This window comes from Centropristis striata, chromosome 12 (assembly GCF_030273125.1).
Source record: "Centropristis striata isolate RG_2023a ecotype Rhode Island chromosome 12, C.striata_1.0, whole genome shotgun sequence".
Lineage (NCBI taxonomy): Eukaryota > Metazoa > Chordata > Actinopteri > Perciformes > Serranidae > Centropristis > Centropristis striata.
In genome coordinates, this window is record NC_081528.1 from 24,637,547 (window position 1) to 24,656,417 (window position 18,871).

At 38.5% G+C, this 18,871-nt stretch overlaps 2 protein-coding genes across 5 annotated transcripts; one reads left to right on the forward strand and one right to left on the reverse strand.

The window, feature by feature from the left end:
• On the forward strand, positions 1–5,578 carry gpx3 (glutathione peroxidase 3). Its single transcript, XM_059345953.1, has 5 exons — positions 1–140; positions 1,849–1,996; positions 2,099–2,216; positions 2,992–3,091; positions 4,753–5,578. The coding sequence occupies exons 1-5, from the start codon at positions 66–68 to the stop codon at positions 4,969–4,971; spliced, it is 660 nt and encodes a 219-aa protein (XP_059201936.1). The 5' UTR covers positions 1–65; the 3' UTR covers positions 4,972–5,578.
• On the reverse strand, positions 5,441–17,344 carry tnip1 (TNFAIP3 interacting protein 1). Of its 4 annotated transcripts, none has more exons than XM_059345951.1 (18): positions 17,281–17,344; positions 16,004–16,186; positions 15,292–15,435; positions 15,058–15,143; positions 14,789–14,848; positions 13,870–14,079; positions 13,115–13,209; positions 12,478–12,643; positions 12,157–12,249; positions 11,979–12,044; positions 10,511–10,642; positions 10,251–10,379; positions 10,036–10,170; positions 9,408–9,533; positions 8,851–8,934; positions 8,170–8,295; positions 7,816–7,900; positions 5,441–7,108 (listed from the first exon to the last, which is right to left on the reverse strand). In XM_059345951.1, the coding sequence occupies exons 2-18, from the start codon at positions 16,149–16,151 to the stop codon at positions 7,017–7,019; spliced, it is 1,977 nt and encodes a 658-aa protein (XP_059201934.1). In that variant the 5' UTR covers positions 16,152–16,186; positions 17,281–17,344; the 3' UTR covers positions 5,441–7,016. The 4 variants fall into 4 exon arrangements, with proteins under 4 accessions (XP_059201934.1, XP_059201932.1, XP_059201933.1 ...); XM_059345949.1 differs by having other exon boundaries at positions 8,170–8,385; XM_059345950.1 differs by lacking the exon at positions 17,281–17,344 and adding an exon at positions 16,334–17,259 and having other exon boundaries at positions 8,170–8,385.
• Positions 17,345–18,871: the final 1,527 nt, after the last annotated feature.

The window sequence follows — 18,871 nt, forward strand, 5'->3', positions numbered from 1 at the left end:
TTCATCCTGAGGGAGCAGCGGACACGCAGTCACACTGAGCGGTCACCGTGTCGTGGAAGGACGGCATGATGCGGCCCTTCTTACCACTGCTGCTGCTCGGGCTGCTGCGACCAGGCACCGCCGACACCTCATTCACACAGGTACCTGTTGATATCCACACACACTCACACACACAACACATTTATAGAATGATTTAGGTTACATATATAAAGACAGACGTGACAACCTGCTGACATCACTGTATTTTCTGAGAACGCGCTGTTCACACCTGCGCTGTTTACCCTAATCAGGCTGTAGCAGGAGCAGGTGATATCTATTTAAATATATGATGGTACCTGCGTAGTTTCACTTTGAAAGTTTTGTCATAATTTGACTCTTATGCTCAAAACAGATAATAGGCAATCATATACAAATACTATTCACACATTTAGCAGCACCTGGTATTTGTTCTATGTGGTATTATATAATATATTATTGTGACTAGTCTCTGGGCTTGTGTCAGCCAGTGGTGGAATGTAACTAAGTACATTTACTTAAGTACAGTTTTGAAGTATGTGTACTTTTTTTTTTAAAGTATTTCCATTTTATTTAACTTTATACTGCTATAAACGCTGCTTACATAAATGCATCAATAATAATAATGATGTAATAAGATATTCATAATATATAAACAATCTGAGTGGGGTCATTCTGCATAACGAGTACTTTTACTTTTGATATTTTAAGTACATTTTGATGCTGATACTTTTTTACTTTTACTTCAGTAAGTTTTGAATGCAGGACTTTTACTTGTAGTGGAGTAATTTCACAGTGTGGTATTAGTACTTAAGTAAGGGATCTGAATACTTTTTCCACCAATGGTCTGAGCAACATGAAAAGTTAGTTGGTAGCTTGTTTTAAGTTTAACAGCCACAACAATTGTTATAAATAATGGCATATGTTGGCCTCAAATGCAAACACACAAATTACATAAAAAGCAAACATGTCAATGAGCAGGACACCCGTGTGACAAACAGCTTCTGTTTTCAACATCTCATATGCACACACACTGAGATCCACTCTGAACTGTATAAAATTATCATTGTGATGTTTTAGTTATGGTAAAGAGGACATTTTCTCACTGGGTACAAATAAACAGTTCTGTGAAGGTTAATCTAACCTATTTCACCAACTGCCTCTGGTTCTTGGTAATGACGCTGGGCTTGTGTTTTGTAGCTGGGCAGATGTCAGTTAAGTCTAGAACACATAACAACCGGAGCATGAGGAGGAAGGGATCCATTTGGTAAATAAGCCTATGATATTTGCATTTGTGATGTGTTCAGCCAGACCACAAAGACAGTAAACAAAAGACAGTTTGGTTTATGTTCAGGGTCATTACATAACATTTCTCAGTCCAATAAAAATAGCCTTTGTTTCTAGTGCCATAAATATATTCAGTTTTAATTATACAGTAATGGTTATTTGTTGTTGTTTTAAAGTTTCAAGAAAAAGAATCAGGTGAAACAGTCATTAAAGGGAGTGGGTGACTCTAAATGTTACAAAACACACCAGCCATAATCAAACATTTGTATGAAGTGAGTGGGAGAGGTCAAGTCCATGTCAAGGCCTACCATTGGCTAGTAAATGGGCGTTGTAGAAGGTAGAAACCTAAAAGCAAATAATGACCGTATCATGTCCTGCAGAATGAGTCCATATGGAAGGGATTTGCTTCGTCACACACGTACCTTATCTATCCACAAATCATCTTTTATAGGCATAATACTACACTGAAGAAATGGTGATGGTTGTGTTGGCTGTTGGCCAGTTAAAACAAATGTAAACTGCTTTGACCTGTGTATGTACTCTCAGCATTGTAAACCCACAGATGGCACCATCTATGAATACCAGGCGAAGACTCTGAACGGGAGTCGCACTGTCAACTTCAGTGACTTCAAGGGCAAGAGTGTCCTCTTCATCAACGTGGCCACATACTGAGGATACACCTTCCAGTATGTGGGTAAGAAACAGCAACTCAGGCTTTATTATTCTTTTGCTGCAGTGCTTATAATATAAAAAATGCTTCTCTACCTGATTTCAACTATTTCCTTTCTATTGTCAGAACTGAATGCACTACACGAGGAGATGAAATCTTTTGGATTCACTATTCTCGGCTTTCCCTGCGACCAATTTGGGAAACAAGAACCAGGAAATAACCAGGAAATTCTGCCAGCTTTAAAGTGAGAAATTTCTCTTTTTTTAATGCAAATCAGGTCAGCCATGACTCATTAAATGAAATGAATCCAAACAATTTACGAAAGGTTATGGCCATAATTTCAGTTGGGTAAAAACCTACTTTTATATATTTTTCTAGTTTTATTTGCACACACATGAAGCAACATAAATTCCAAATAATGAGAACAAGAAAAACAAATAATAAATACTTTATTTTTTATTTTAATGAATAAAATAAAACAAAAACAACAAGAAACGGGCTTGAAAGGCTGAGACTAGGAAAATAAAAATAAAAATGTCAACGAGAAGCACACAAATGATCAGAAAAGTGAACCGATCAGTTGACAACAAATCATAAAGACAGAAATACACTTATGCTGGATTCTCTTCAGCTTGTAGAGGATATGATTTTTTTTTTATTATAAATCCCCTAAATTTGAGCCACAAGCTCCAGACAGTATACATTGTGATGGTCTGTAACATAAGAACCTTTAAAGCTGGATATAGAGAGGAATTTGTAATATTGGTAAATCCTCTGTCATTCAACAAAGCTTCATTTAATCCTAGAAAACATCCTCTGGCAATAAGATCAGTTTCTGCTAGCGGCCTCTCTTACACGCATAGAATTTATGTCTCAGGTTCCATCAGTCACATTATATACATAGCAAAGCCGTCACAATAGACTTGTGTTGTTTTCCTCAGCTTGTAGTGAATCTAGGGCAGCTGCCAAGCTACTAAGTGCTCTGTCCACTGATAAGCTGCCCTGTTTCTGGATTCCAGGCATGTTAGACCGGGCAATGGCTTTGTTCCAAACTTCCTGCTGTTTGAGAAAGGTGATGTGAACGGAAAGGAAGAGCAAGGGGTTTTCACTTTCCTTAAGGTACGTTATTATGGTCTCTGTGTGAGCTCTGATTAGCCTCTTAAAACCCACCTGCCCAGGTAGGGTTAGATCAAAAAATGTTTGTTTAAGCCAAAGCTTATAAGAGAAGAAATGCATGTATGATGCTTCTTTTGAAATAGTTCTGCAAATGTGCTGGTGTAGCATGTAGTTAAGGCATCAGTTCTAACAAACAAAGTTATTTTAGTCTAACCCTACACCTACTTGCTAGCATGCAGGTCAGTTTTAGGATCTGCCTTGGTAGCATGTTAACAGGTGCATCTCAAGACATTAGAGTAACATGGAAAAGTCCATTTCCAGTAGTTCAAGTCAAACAGCCCCAACCAAGTATTGAGTCATATAGATGGACATACTTTTCAGAGGCCAACATTTCCATATTAAACATAGTTTTTAAAATTGTTCTTTTGTGATATTAAACATGTTTTGAATTGCCCACTGAATTTAGGTCTTCATTAACTGTAAGCCATAATAATAATAATAATAATTAGAAGCCATTAAATAAATTAAGACATGAAATGTTTAATTCTGTGTGTAATGGACCTATATAATGTGTTATTTCCACTTTTAGAATTGAATTACTGACACAAATGAACTTTTCTATGATATTGTAATTTATTGAGATGCACCTGTATAGTTTATATCCCAACATGTATCTTCTCTTGAGAAAAAAAAATCTCAATCTTGTTCATTATTGGCTACAAACAGCAAAGTAACTTTTTGAGTTGTTGGTTTGTGATCCACTGAAAAAAACCTTCTCATCAGGTTTCCTGTAATTGACAATGGTAGAAGTATTTAAATCTATTATTTCAGTAACCACATTGTGAAAATGCTCCACTACAAGTATAAGTCCTGTATTCAAAGCCTTACAGTATGAGTGAGCGTTATCACCAAAATATACTGAAAAGTAAAATAACTTATTGTGCAGAAAAATGTTCCCTGTGTGTTGCTTTTTACTGCTGTAGGTGATTAAGATTGTGCTCATTTAAACTCCCTTTATATACTGTTGGGTAGTTTAATATACAGTAATGCATCATATTCTATAAGATCATCTAAGATCATCATGTTTGTAGTGTTGCTGTCCTGCGAGAACCACATATTCCTAAAAAGTTAACTTTTCACAAACTCAGAAAAACTGCCCCGTTTTCAGCTTTGTGGGGATGCTGAGTCAAGAGGGTTTTTAAATCAAAGAGAAAAAGAAATCAACATTTCAGTGCCCAGCAGGATACTTGAATCATAGTCTATCCAAGGATCCTGCTGTGCAGCTTAAAAAGTTTGAGAAGTTTCTCAACACACGAAGGAACACTTCATCCTCCAGATTTTTTAGAAACATTCAAGTCAGCAAATCTGTAGACACTTTTTTCACTAGATAGGGATGGGTTGAAAACGGTCATGAAATGTAACTAAAGCTGTCGACAATTGTAGTGGAGTAAAAAGAACATTTGCCTCAAGATGTAATGGAGTAATAGTATAAAGATGCATAAAATGGAAATACTTGAGTAAAATACAAGCAGCTCTAATTTGTGCTTAAGTACCTGAGGTGTGCCTTGTAATATCCTTTATAGTGGTATAATTTTTAATATAAGGAGGATTTTCTTTTTTATTATACTGTGACAATGTCTATATTATGATGTGTAAACTTGCAGAACTCCTGCCCCCCTGTTGGAGACCTCTTGGGCGACCCTGCAAGGATGTTTTGGGAGCCAGTGAAGCTCAGCGACATCAAGTGGAACTTTGAAAAGTTTCTGGTGGGACCAGACGGGAAGCCGGTGAAGAGGTGGCACCCAAGTGTCAACATCTCTGAGATCCACGCTGACATTCGCAGATATCTGCTCCAGCTATACACACAGCAGATTTTGAATTAGATGTGATTCATCACGTTGTATTGTCCATCCAAGAAGTACTTGTAATTAGAAGCAAAGAACAGGTAGAGCTAATGTAGAATGTAACAGAGTAATGTTAACAGCTTCTGACACATGAAGATGGCATGCTGAATGAAGAGGAGGCTTGAAAACAGGAACTCTGTGGTGCCTCTTCGGAGTCTGGGCTTCAGGCCAGCTTTTCAGTGCATTCAGGCTGCCCTGCAATCCCACAGCATCATGTCATCTTCTCATCCCAGGAGCTGTTAGCCATTACAACCTTAATGTTAATTACTTCTAATAAATCATGGAGAAAGACACGCTGATGTGTAGGCATTTGTTTATGAGAAATAACTGATATTATATGGGTGTCATTTTATGGAAAGGTCAACATGATGTAGCAAAATTTGCAGCCCTGTTTTTTCTATCTTGCAATAAAAATATGAACATGAAAAAGCAGGGTAAGATGCTAATAGACATTTAGAATAGATTTATTAAGCCAGTCAAATACAAAAAGTCTCACATGTGCTTTTGCCTACAGCAAAAAAAAAAAGGAATAAGGGCTACAAACCAAGAAAATACAACTGCCAGTAATTACAGCATACCTTTCAAAGTGCAATTCTTCTAATTTCAGCTCTCACCCATCAGGATTGTTGTTCCCTGTAACTTGTTTGATAAAAATGGAGCCTTATCTAATTCATCCTCACACATTTTGAAGCCCTTCGTCTGACTACCTGACATACACTGTACTAAGGAAATTGAATGGGTGTTCAGTTAAACAGTGGCTTGATTGATTTGGGATTGGATCTTTGTTTCTAAATGTAACAAACATTATCTCGTGTGAATCCTTCGTGTTACAGCAGTTCACAGGACAGTCGGCATGGCATGGATTGCTGGTCTTTGAAGTGGAAAGAGAGTGAAGCCACACGTCCTTGCAGAGGTTTTCCTCTGAGGAGCGTCTGTACTGCTGTAACACTCGACCTCTCAGACCTGCAAATACTGATGAAAATCTTCCTCATTCTGTTGCTCGAGTAGAATTTGAATGTTTCAGTTCTAGGTGTACCAGTTCCACTGATTACAACTCATAAGTAACCATATGAAGAGGAAGACCATCATCGCTGCTGCCTAAAGGTTTTGGTGCTGTAACTTCAAGTATGTGGGGGTAAACTGTGGGCAATAGTACAGGATGCAGTAAGATGAGTATGAATGAGTGGTCAAATCATCAAATCAATTGTGGTCAAGTAGAAGTGTTGTGTTTAATGAGATTAGGTCCATCATCATGGGGAAAAAAAGGTTGTGTATGTACTGTGCATTGTGTATTGTGTCTGATACAAACATACAATGTCAATAGCTACAATATATTGGGATTACACTAACAACATAGAAAGAACAGCATTACTAAAGACAATGATTTACACTTAGTCAATGCAACTATCAAAACAGCAGGTTATAAATAAATTATCAATAATCACAATCATGTTTTTGGTATGATACCATCAAAATTCATTTCCCAAAATTTTTGTATTTCAACAACCACTTTTTGAACAGTTACACGTATGGGACATTTCTATAACATCGATGGTACTGAAGAAATCTTCATAAATCAATCAACATTCACATTGTAAATTCTATGATTCAATGTACCTATAATCATTCATTGTTGGAATGAGTATATGTTGTCTTAGTCATATTGGGGAATGGCTTCCTGCAACTCTACAAGTAACAAACTAAGTGCCAAGTTGTTACATATTTGCAGAGATACAAGCACACAGGTATATTTTCTGGAAAAAAAGAACAATGTTAATTATTCCAACCTATTTAACAAATGACTTCAGTTCCTGATAAAAAAAACCTAAATAATATTTCATGTATATATTCAGAATAGCGAAGTGTTTCACAAATAGCCTTATAAAACGCAAGTATAAACAACATTACAATAGGATATCTACAGTTCAGTAGGAAAATTATAGATCAAATCACACCTTGTCAACTCAAAAACAAACTGATTTCATGCTACTACCCAGACTCCATTTGGTGGGTACGGTGATGCTTTAGTGCTTTCCAGGATCAATGTTCTGTCGCTCCCTTTTTCCAAATCCTGCTGCAGCTGCTGCTGCTGCTGCTGCTGCCGCCGCGGACTGATCTGCAGACATGCAAAGGAACAATCTTGGAACAAGGACTCATCTTCGAGGTCATAAGCTTTACTGCTACTTATTATAATTGGAATAAATATGGTAAACATTTTGGCTCATGAGTCGATTTGCGTGAAAGGATATGATTGTAATTTCTTGTAATGAAATGTCATGTAAAGACCAAAACCACACTGAATTGATCATACAAGCCATGTAATTCAGATTTTTTATTTTTAATGACTGATAGCTGACCCTTGTTAATCGATCACAAGCAGGCAACCGAGTCATAGTTGGCTCGAACATACTTTCCATGTTCCGTGTCCTTGGCAGTTTGAGCATTAGATATATTGCCTGGTATTGTATTCAACCCTTGCATGCTGTTTTTATTACATTTTCCAGTGTAGCAACTTTTTTTTTGCAATCGGGGCTGTAGCTCACTGTCTTCTTTGGGAGAATCCCCTCAGCCATGGCTGCTTAAAGTACATCCCTAGATGCTACTAACAAATGTTGTCTATGTAGCCAAGGACAGAGAACTTTTGAGAAAATGAATACTACTACAAACACATTGTTGGTATTGGTCTCTTGATGGGAATTAATTGACAGAGTGGTAAAAATACAGAGAAAACACCAGCCATATCCTTTGGGCAATTAAACATTGTACAAAAATGTGATTTATAAAACAAGTATTAAATATTGTTGTGGGCTGGCTGTACCATACCTGCATTCTCTGGTGGTGGTCTCGAACTCTCTCCTACTGCTCTGGCCCCTCTGGGCTGCGGGAATGACGACTGCCAAGGAAAACCCTGACCAAAGAGAAAGCAGCACATTAGCTGAAATCACCAAATATAACCATTCATCACAACCAGCAGCCTCTCAAGTCTTTGCTGTAGCCCAACAATGGTTATTGAATGCAAGTGTGGCTTGGCTGAGCTACAGTTAGACCTAATTATAACTGCTTGTTCCTCCCGAAAGATAAGGGGAGTAGAGGTAAGAGAGAGAGAAGAGCCTTGTTTCCTCAGTGAACCAGAGTCACTCCAGAGACAGAGACAGAGGGGCCTTAGCGGACCCTTACCGGGGTAACAGGCTGGAAGTCTCGTACAGGGGGCGGTGCTGCGGCGGCTGCAGCTGTGGCGCCTGCTGCATTGGGCATCCGGGGAGGGAAGTGTACGGGCCAGCCCTCAAGGCCCTGCGGTCCCACCTGCACAAAGGGACCACAGTAGGGAGGGCTCAGCGGGCCGTTCACTGAGCCTGACGTGGGGTCTGAGGTACGTCTTTCCTGCTGCTGCCCCTACGAGGGATCATAAGTACACACGTGATCCCCAATCAGTGCACGGCTGCTACTCTCAGCGAGTGCAGTGGCCCTGTCATGGCATGGGCCACTGCTGACCTTTAACCCTCCTGCAGCTGCCTCCCACTGAGGAGTGTGAATGCTCCACCTGCTGATCCCCAATGCACTGGCAAACAACCTAGCTGGAGTGAGGCTCTTCTTGTCTTGGAGTATTAAGTGGTCCAATATGAACTTATTACAAGTGACTGCATTCTGTCACAAGGGGGCACTAGTCTACAAGGTTTACCACAACTTCAAGGCTTGGAGAGCACCTTTAAGTGAATCCCTGGCCCTAACTAAATATACTTGAAAGCATTGGCCAAAATGACCAAGCATATTACCTATCCAGGCTGACGGCACCATTTAATTTATAGCTTCAACAGGTCTTCAACACTACCAGGTTCAGACCTGAGCTGCAAGCACTACCTGTTTGTGATGCTGCATCTGCAGTCTCTCCAGCTTACATCTCTCCGTACGTTCTCTCTGACATTCGTTCTGTGCCTGATGAAGCTGAAGCACAAACACACAATAAAAACAAAAAACACAAATATCATATTAGAGAGGTACGGAAGTCCCTTTCCTCCAGTAGTATGAAAAAAAATAAAGAATATCCTGCAACTCATTAAAATGATACAATTCCAACAAAAGTATATTTTGTGAAAGTTTCTTAAGTCTATATTTTGAAATAGTATGTCATTACTTTGAGATACTAGGTAATTTTTTGAGAAAGTATCTCATTTTAATGACGTAAAAACTCTCTCCCTGCTCCAACACAGTCGATTCAAATAAAAACTGAACCTGCTTGAAGTTTATAATTTAAAATCAGCTGTTGGAGCCATCATAAGGCTGACATTTGGCTGTAATGGATTTCCATAGAGAGTAATTCCGTTATAGTTGTGATTAAAAGAAGAAACAAAAGCTAAAGCTTTCCTAGTCAAAAAAACCACATATACATGAGAGAAAACTGTAAACACAGAGCTTACCTGATTGGTCAAATTAGTAATCTGACCCTGGAGTCTTTCAACTTGCCGCCTCAAGTCCTCTTTTTCCTCATTCATTCGCTCCCTGTCACTCCTCTCTTTTCTGAAGTCTTCTTCGAAGATCTTTACCTTAAGTACAAAACAACTATTATTATTATTATACCAACTATAATCCTTTCTTTGGTTCCTCAATTCAATTTAAGCCAGACACCTCATATAGAGGAATAGTACAATATTATGTATGTAAGTGGGTAAAGTATATTTCCCCCACTTTAATTAATTTGTTTAAATGTTTTGGTTTTTTTTTTTTTATTATTATTTATTTATTTAAAAACATCCATATTCTTTTTTCACGGTATATAAATTACATTTTAAAAACTCCAACAAATCCTTCTGTAAAATTCTACTTTTACATAAGGCAGTTTATAGAAACAAAATAAATTATTTTTAGAGAAAAAGAAGAAGGAAGAAGAAGTAGAAGAAGCAGGAGAGGAGTATAGACAGCTATATTAAAGAACTCATATTTTAATGCACATTTATACAACAAATACATAAAAGCAGTTGAGGAAATGTGTGTATAATTACAGTAGAACTATGTATATTTGTGTGCATGGTTTGTTGGATGTCTGACCTGTTCCTTTAGTACAGCAATTTGAGTGAGCAGTTCCTGTTTCTTCAGGTTATTGGCTGCATCGGCAAAGTTACCCTGACCAGGTGGTTGTTGGGAGGATGAAGGGGTGTGCAGGTTTAAGGCTTCCTCCAGAGCCTAAAGCCAGACAAAACACTTTATTACACAGAAGGGAAAAGTCTTTGCTGAACAGATGCAAAAAGAAAGAGCACACTCACCCTGTTGAGGCGTTGGATCTCCTTCTCCTGGTACTCCCTCTGTTTGCTGAGGGGCAGCAGCTGATCCTGCAGGTAGCGAATCTTCTGCTTCAGCTCAGTGGTCTCAGAGTTGAGGCACTCCTTCTCACCCTAAATTATACACACCCAAAACAATGAAAAATTGATTATGTTAAGGTATCCTTAAACATTTTATTCTGTGTTTCTGTGTCCTTGTTTTGAGATTTTCCAATTTTACCTAGGCTGTGTCCTTGTATTCTCACCTGTACATTTTCAATCTTGGACTTTGCCAGCAGCAGCTTCTTGTCATAGTCGCGCTGCCTCTGTTCTCGCTCTGCCTCCAACTCGATTACAGTTTTCTGGGACTCAGCCAGCCGTTGTCTGAGGTCTGTGATCTGAGGGGCAATGTAAACCATTTGGTTGAGGACAGCATTCACTGAGTAATCATAGTTCAGAGACACAATTCTCATAAATAAAAAAAAAAGTAAAGATCAGCGATAACTCTCTGGTAAAGATCAGCTGTTGCATGTGCAAAATACATCCTTAGAAATGTGGGTTATGAAATTCTAAACTAAACCACAGCAACAAGGACCCATTTGCAAGCGCACGCAGTTCTGTTTTTTTGTAAAATATGGACGGACCTAGTGACGCAAATGGATATATCTAGTCTTCCGCGGTCAAAACCCAAGGCTACATGGTGTCCCCATCTCAAAAAAGTGTGAATGTAGATTGTGGGTGTGCATGCACGTAGGTGTGTGAGCATGAGTGTGAGAGTGTGTACATATGTGTGTCTCTGCTGCCCTCTGACTGTCACCACAGGAGGAAGTCAGCGGGTACCAAAGAGGTAAGGGGAATTCTTACTGAGGTGTGACAGGCATTGTGGTAAGTATGCTCAGATAGCAAGCTACTGCAAGATTGCACCTTTCCACTGGACAAGCATGTAGAAAAGTCACACACAGCTGCTTCACTGCCATCTGATGCACACACACATAAGAGTCCTCTGTTCCTTAAAGAATTTCCCAAATTAAAAAAATCCATGCTACTCTGCTACTTATATGAAAGACGTGTTAACTTTGATGGTGAAAGAAAAAAAATATTATTCCACTGACATAATGCAAAATGTGTTGAATAGAGTTCATTTTAAACCTTTGGTGATTCTGTCTATTCTACGCAGATACATTACCGATATTGAGACAGTGTTATGGAAAATGCTGGATAAGTACTCAATGTCCTTTTTGTACCATACATGTAAATAAATTCTTGAGAAAATTATGATATATTTGGTTTGAATCTAACAAGCACCATGGGATTTAGAAGGTCTTTAAAGATTCCTAAAAGTCTAACTATTTAAATGTTATTATTATTGTTATTTTAAAAAGATCAACTGTAACTTTTTTTTAAAGTTACAGTTTAAAAAAAACTTTTTAAATAAGATTTGAAAATGACAAATTAAAATGTTTTTAGTGATTTAAATCTTTATTTAAATCTTTTTCATATTTTTTTATTTCAAATTTCTATTATTGTATACATTTTTAATATCTTTTAATTTTATGTATTTTTATTAATTTGGGTTTTTTTTTGTCTGGTGTTCATTTATATTGATGTAGCATGTTTTTCAAAGGAATTTGGAGAGAATTAGGTATTGATTCTCCTCCAGTTGCTCTATATCAGTTGAGGAGACAGCGATAACTTCCCACACCCTTCACAACAGCTGTCAAGTCATCACTGTACCTTCTGTTCAAACTGTGACTTCATGGAGTTCCACTGAATGTCCCACTGCTTGTTCACCTCCAGCACCTTTAAGCAGCAGAAAATGAAACAAATGACACTGAACATATAGGAAACAAAATAACAGAGACTTTCCCTGATGGCAAAAGAGGATGAGCAGTAAGAGCAAAAAAAGACTCACATCCTTTCTCTGCTTCTCCAAAAGCTTGATCTTCTTTTCATACACCTCAACATCACAAGGTTTAGTTGGGGTTTTCTCTGCAGCTTTTCCACTCTGGGGGCACACAAAACATTTCTTAATCCACAACATTTCTCCATTACTCTAACCCCGCACGGTAAGAGTTAATACATGGGGAATTTAAGTCACAGGTTCATTGAGAAAATCTTGTATTTCTAGAAGATTTTTTACAAGATTATAATAAAAAATAACTATAAAATTGATTGATATATACATTCAAAATAACACACATAAGAATAAATTAAAAAGTTAATTTTTAACTACCTTCTGCGGTGTGGTGGCCTCCATCTTGGGTCTCACAGCAGCTGATTCCTCCTTCACAGGTTCCTCTTTGGCCTCTGAAGCTTCAGAGTCTGCTGGCGCTGTGGATGATGTTGCCGTTGTTGCTGCTCCGCCTGTGACCAGCTCCTTAAGCTTCTGATTTTCCTGTCTGAATTGGTAGGAAACGAAAATGATAGTATTTGTGAGTCACGGTCTATGTCCAGAGATTGTTTACATTTTTTACACAGCGTCAGGACGTCCTTTGGGAAGAACCTAGGATACCCCCTTGGTGCAATGACGCCAACAGAAAGCAGTGGAATAATCCCCCATGAAAAGTGAAAGCATGGTCAACTGTCAAAATCCAGGACAAAGTAAAAGTTGTGCAGGGTTCATAGTATCATAAAAGTAATGGGAGGCTGATTCACACTGCATTCAAAGTCCATGAGAAACAAAATAGTACCGAAAAAGAAAGAAAGAAAGACCAGAGGAATGAGGTGTGAGTGTGTCTGTATTATTTGTAGTGGGATGCCGCAGCAGATGACACGCTTTGTTCTTTTTGACCTAACTAACAAAAAGGTTTCTGCTCCAGCAGAAGCAACACAAAGCCCAGTCAAATGTCAAAGAGAACAAAAAACATTACCTCAGCTGTTCCAAGTCTCGATTCCTGATATGATGATCCTCTTCCATTTTCTTTCGAAGCTCATTGTTCTCCTGTCTGAGCTGCTCACAGAGAGTCTAAAAGAAACAAAAAACTGTCATTATCACGATATGGCATACGTACAATGACATCAACATTTTTATTGATCAGCATGGCCACAACAGAGCATGACCCGATTCCCTTCAAAACAGTGGTACAACACAACAGGTACATGTGTATGAGCTGATCCATGAGGCAACACTTTCCACCTCTGTGGCACAAAAACACATGGACCTATTTTATATTTCTATTTTTTTTTTTTTAAAGTTAATGTTAGAAAAATTAAAAAAACACTGTAAACATAGACCAAGTTACTGCAAATGTTGCTTGACTCGTTTTATTAAAATTAGGCCATCATGTGTTTCAGAACTCTCTATACTACTAAAAAATGTCTTTCCTAAATCACAGCTCATGTCTTTTACAATTTGCAGAGATAAAGTAGATTTTAAAGTGTAGCCCTATAATATCATCATATCTATGAATCCAGCCGGCATGTTATTAAAGTCACTCTGATGCATACAATGTAAATCAGCCTGGGAATGGTTTACAGTTAATAAATAGAATGTAAACATTTAATTTTATTCACTGTGATAAATTATTTCATATTTCCATTTTAGTTGCTCCCACTTTATGATGAAACTTTAGAAAGCCATATTGGCATTTTTTTATTTCTGTCATATAAAATTGGTGTTGTATACCTGAAGGAGGGAAGTCCTCTGTTCATTCTTCTGGACCTTAGAGGAAAGATGGTGAAACTCCACAGCCATCCGGCCGAGGTGAGCCAACAGCTGGTTAGGGTTGGACTCCTCTGCAAATATGCTGAAGGAGCTCTCGAGTCTCTTGAGCTGGCTGGCTAGCTCGATGTTCTCCTGAGGCAGGACGGGGATTACGCCTGCCACTGACCCGGCCTAGAGATACCCACACAGGTAAACTGTCACTCAAGCTGACTCAGTATTACACACATGCATTTCAACAAGCAAGACTGAAAGTTCAACATACTGGAAGAGTCATCGTGCTACTACTTCTGAGAAAAGTAGCAGCTGATTTATCTGAAGAGTCAAACCAGTTTGTCCTGTTTGGATCTAAATTTAGGCCTCAGTGATTATGGTTGTCTGTGGTAACACTTTTTACCCTAATTATTCTGTTCAGGTCTGAAACTGTGCCAAAGTAGGCTACAACATTTTAAAATATGACAGGCTAGCCAGTAACATTCGTTTTGAGTGTGCCTGAAATATCATGGCATGTTGTCCTGTTAACACATCCCCTAGGATGTAGTATGTGAATGAATCAGCAGTGTAATTCTAATCAGTAATAATCCTGGACTTTCCCCTGGCTGACTCAGGCTGGAGCTACCAGTATTGAGTTTGTTGGTGAGTCACCACACCGCGGATATTTTCCTAATATTGAGGAAATGGCCATAGACTGGAAAGGTTGAATTTAGCCTCAATAAATTACACAAAATAACTACTTTTGGGAGTTTTCAGGAGCATTGAGATATATCAACAAATTTTGAGTAGCTGTAGTAGTTGAACAATTATTCATTTATTTATATTTATATATATATATATATATATATATATAAGATGATTACTTAATGATTCACAAAAAGGTACATACAGTCAAGGCTTCTGAAGTCTTCCCATCGACATTCACGACCTCAAACTCCGTTAAGGCCTCCTGTAACGACCAGAAAGTAAATAGCACCATAGTACACGGAGTGACTATAATCGCATCAGTACTCTTTTAGAATAAAGCAAACATCCTGCATTTTAAAGCAGTCAGATGTCATAGTCTAGGCTCTTTAACAAGTTTGTAACATAATTTTAAAATCATCAAAAAGTTGTTTTTGCACTATACCGAATGTTCTCACAGTACAAATAACTTACATTGGGCTTCTCAGGCTGAAGCGTCCTCCCTATACAGCTTGTTTGCTCCTCCTTCTGCTCAGCAGTGGGGTGTAAACAGGGTTTACCTGAAATAAGCCACACCAAAGGTGAATGCAGGTTTCAGTAAAGTAGAACAACATGCAATACGTTTACAACTCTGTCAGAGTAATCCACAAAAAGAAGATAAGTCTACAAAGCTATATTCATAATTATCATCAAGTATCTGAGACCTACTTTGTGTCTCAGTTTGAACTGGCCCTCCCATACACAGACTGGCAGCAAAGCTGGAGGACTTGAGGGCCTCGTTGTCTCTCACAAGTTCCTCCACACGCTGCCGAAGCCTCGATGCCTCTGATTGAGACTCTTCCAGCAAATCACCTGCAAGTTCGAGAGAGATCTTGTCTTTGTCCTGCAGCACTTTACTTGAATTTCATTTGATCTACCTTCACTTTTTCTGACAAACACTCCCAAGACTAGATCTTACAGCATGAGCAGTCATCACATATGATAAGATGGAAGTTCAGCAAAAAGTTAAATGCACGTAGTACTCATTTGGTGAGTCACAAAAGAAGCAGTCAGGCTGTTGACTTCCCATGAAAGCTTTTCAACTAACTACCAAAGGAGATCATCAGGTTTCACTACATTCCACCTTATTTTCTGCAAGACAGTTTGCTTGTGTTTCCATATTTTGACTGGAAATTCAGTCGAGTAATCTGTTATGGAATACATTGTACGATGCTTTTGTGGGTGCATCAGGTAAAAAAAAATTCAAATAATTAATTTAGTGATGCTCCAAAATGCAATCGGTTTCTGTTTTAGATTTCACAAACTAAAATAAAGAAAGGTGTGTGTTAAGACACACAACAGATGTGTGATGCCAAAGAGAGACTGGTTCCAGGCCTCCGTTCACAAGTTTGAGGTAACCATGCTGTCTTTAGGAACCTACCTAAGCTCTTAAGTCCCTTCATCCGCTCCCTCAGTATGCTGTTCTCCTCCAGTAGCTGTCGATAGCTACTTCCCCCTCCGGCCTCTTCCCGGGCCTTGACCTCACTCCCACCTGGATCATAGATGCGGTACGGGCCTTTCCCTTCCATCGCCGTCGTTCACTTCCTAGACATGATCCTCTGAACTGTGAAAAGAAGACAAAAACTGTTATTTTGAGCTTATTTAAAAACATATGAAGTGCCAGAAACTATATAGCAATTTAAAGCTGACCTTTCTCATAAGAAAAAGTGCCGATTGTAAAGCCTTTGAACATAGAAGACTGAGGAGTTACGGTTCTCGACCCCTCAGAATAAGAGAAACAACTTTAGCATTAACAACATCATATTTATGAAGAGTTAAAGATGTACTGCTCATAGAGGCAACTGGAAGGTATCGTTGGTACAGCATGAGAGCAACCACCATTAAATGTCGACATCAAACTGTCCTTGCAGAGGAAGGAAACTGAAACAGAAGCATTATGAAAAAAGTATCTTAAACAATACCTCTTAGTTCTCATCATCACACACTAGAAATCCCCCTGAACCACAGATTGTCCTGTAGCATTGTTACAACCATTTAGAAATATAACAAATGGTATTATGTTCACCTCAAATAGCAGATTAAATAAATACCACCCACTCAGACATGCTACTGTACGTACTGTGAGTTACCCAGCAAGAAAAACCTTTCAGACCCTTCTCTTAGTTTATAATTTATGACAAGAAACTATCGGTGGAGCCCGGTGAAGAAAATAGTGACCAACCGACAGCTTTTGGGAGGACAAAAGCAGCAACAATATCACCATAATGCTACCCTGCCAGAGTGAAACATATGGCAAGAATGTGCTAACGTTTGTGATGGCTAAATATGACAAGTACAACGTTCATATCCGAGGGGGAAAAGGACAAAAGCAGAGTAAAAAATACCAAATGTTACGCGAACCGTGCTAACAATCATCTCCCCGATAGACGAGAGTCAAATACAGCACAATCTAGCAAATGATAGCTACCTTGATTGGCTGAAGAAGGCTAATATTAGTTTTCGCTGTTGTCATGCAAATTGCTAGCAGCATCCTCGTTAGCTGTCGGCTAGCTAACACTAGATGACAGTGCGGGACAGGAAGCCGCTAGCTCTTATTTTTTTACCCACTACGGACACTTTTATCGATACGGTAAGTCAGTCGGAACGCGGAGTTAAACGAAAAACAAAAGAACAAAGAGGTGTCTTTTGTCTGGATACCTTTCAGCTCGCAGTGGCCTCTCTCGTCTCTCTGCCAGACATCTATTGCGGAAGTGGTCTACTGGTCTATGCTGTAACCCGGGAATTTCCACCTCGTTTGATGTAAACAAGCGATTGATTGACAGCTCAGCGGACCAATCACAGCGCAGCTCTCTGTCAGTGGGGCACCAACAGGAGCCACTGACTGTAATGTAAACACTGGAGCAAAATGCTCCACATATCGTCACACTGTTAAAATAATCGCCTAAGTCATTTTTGTCAAAATTGGTTTTTTTTTGCCTAAATCATCTCCCCATGGCGCCGGCCACCTATGGTATTATCGCCTCCACCCTCAGTTGATCAGATCATGTGATTTTACCCCTTTAAGGTAATGGCCTATGTCAAGTGTGTGATTTAAGCGGATTTATTATGCCTAAATCAAAATAAAATGTGACTAACACAATTTTTTGAACATGCCTTTGTGACTTAAGCAAGATATGTCAACACTTTATTTTGAAGGTGTCTTCATAAGAGTGACATGAGCGTGTCATAAACATGACATGGGATGTGTCATGAACATTAATTACACTTTGAAATAACATTAATCCTCATGGTACTTGTCATGTCATGTTTCTGACAGGCTTGTGTGACTCTTATGTAGACACCTTCAAAATAAAGTGTTACCGTATCTTGCTCAAGTCATAAAGGTATGTTCAAAAAATTGCCTAAGTCATTTATTTCTCTTAAGTTACATCATTTACACACAGTGTTATTACTATGCCAATAGCCATCCTTTGTTACATCCTTTTTGAGTGAAATGATCAATAAATGTCATATATTACACTTTTGGTGAAGTCTAAATGAGTTAGGCGATTATTTTAACAGGGTGACGATATTCATATGTCATAGTAGAGAATTTACCAGAATGACACATAATGCACTATTAAAAATATACATGAACATTTACACATAGCAAGATTGGCTCATATGACACAATGACACAAGGGTAAGTAAAACTGATTATCAAAACCAGCCTTTTTTTGTCTTGACTTGTAAATATTTTAATTTAACAAACTTCTTAATCTTTTTATCTCCCCTTTCACCCCCTCCCATATAGTCCAGGGACATACCCAACCATTTTCACAGAATGACTTTTTTCTTCATTGATAAATTTAGACAAGGGGCTGGTGGGGGTTTCTGTGATTGCATCACACATTTCCTCTGAACTACGAGGGCAATATAAGCCTAGTTCAAGTTACACTGAGCTTTTTAAAGGGACAGTTCACCCCAAAATCGAAAACACACATTTTCCTGTTAAATCAGGTGCTATTTATCAAGGTGTAGGTGATAAGTTGAATATGATGGAACTAGATGGCACCACAAGTAAAGTGCCAAATAGTTACATTATATTCAAGAGAAGGCAAACATGTCTATGGGGTGATATCTAAAACACTCAGCAACTGACACAAAACAATCTAGATTGATAAATAGCACTGACAGTAACATAAAATAAATGTTTTTTTAGATTTGGAGATGAACTGTCCTTTTTAAGTTCACATTACACACTCAGTGGCCACTTTATTAGGTACACATGTACAAGTACAAGTACATT

Bases quoted from the DNA above. Each gene is read 5' to 3' on its own strand.
- tnip1 (XM_059345949.1), bottom strand. From the start codon at position 16,151: ATGGAAGGGAAAGGCCCGTACCGCATCTATGATCCAGGTGGGAGTGAG. The intron at 15,436-16,003 runs GTAGGTTCCTAA...TCGAACTTGCAG, and splicing joins GAAGGGACTTAAGAGCTTAG to GTGATTTGCTGGAAGAGTCT. The intron at 14,849-15,057 runs GTAAGTTATTTG...TGGTCGTTACAG, and splicing joins TTCAGCCTGAGAAGCCCAAT to GAGGCCTTAACGGAGTTTGA.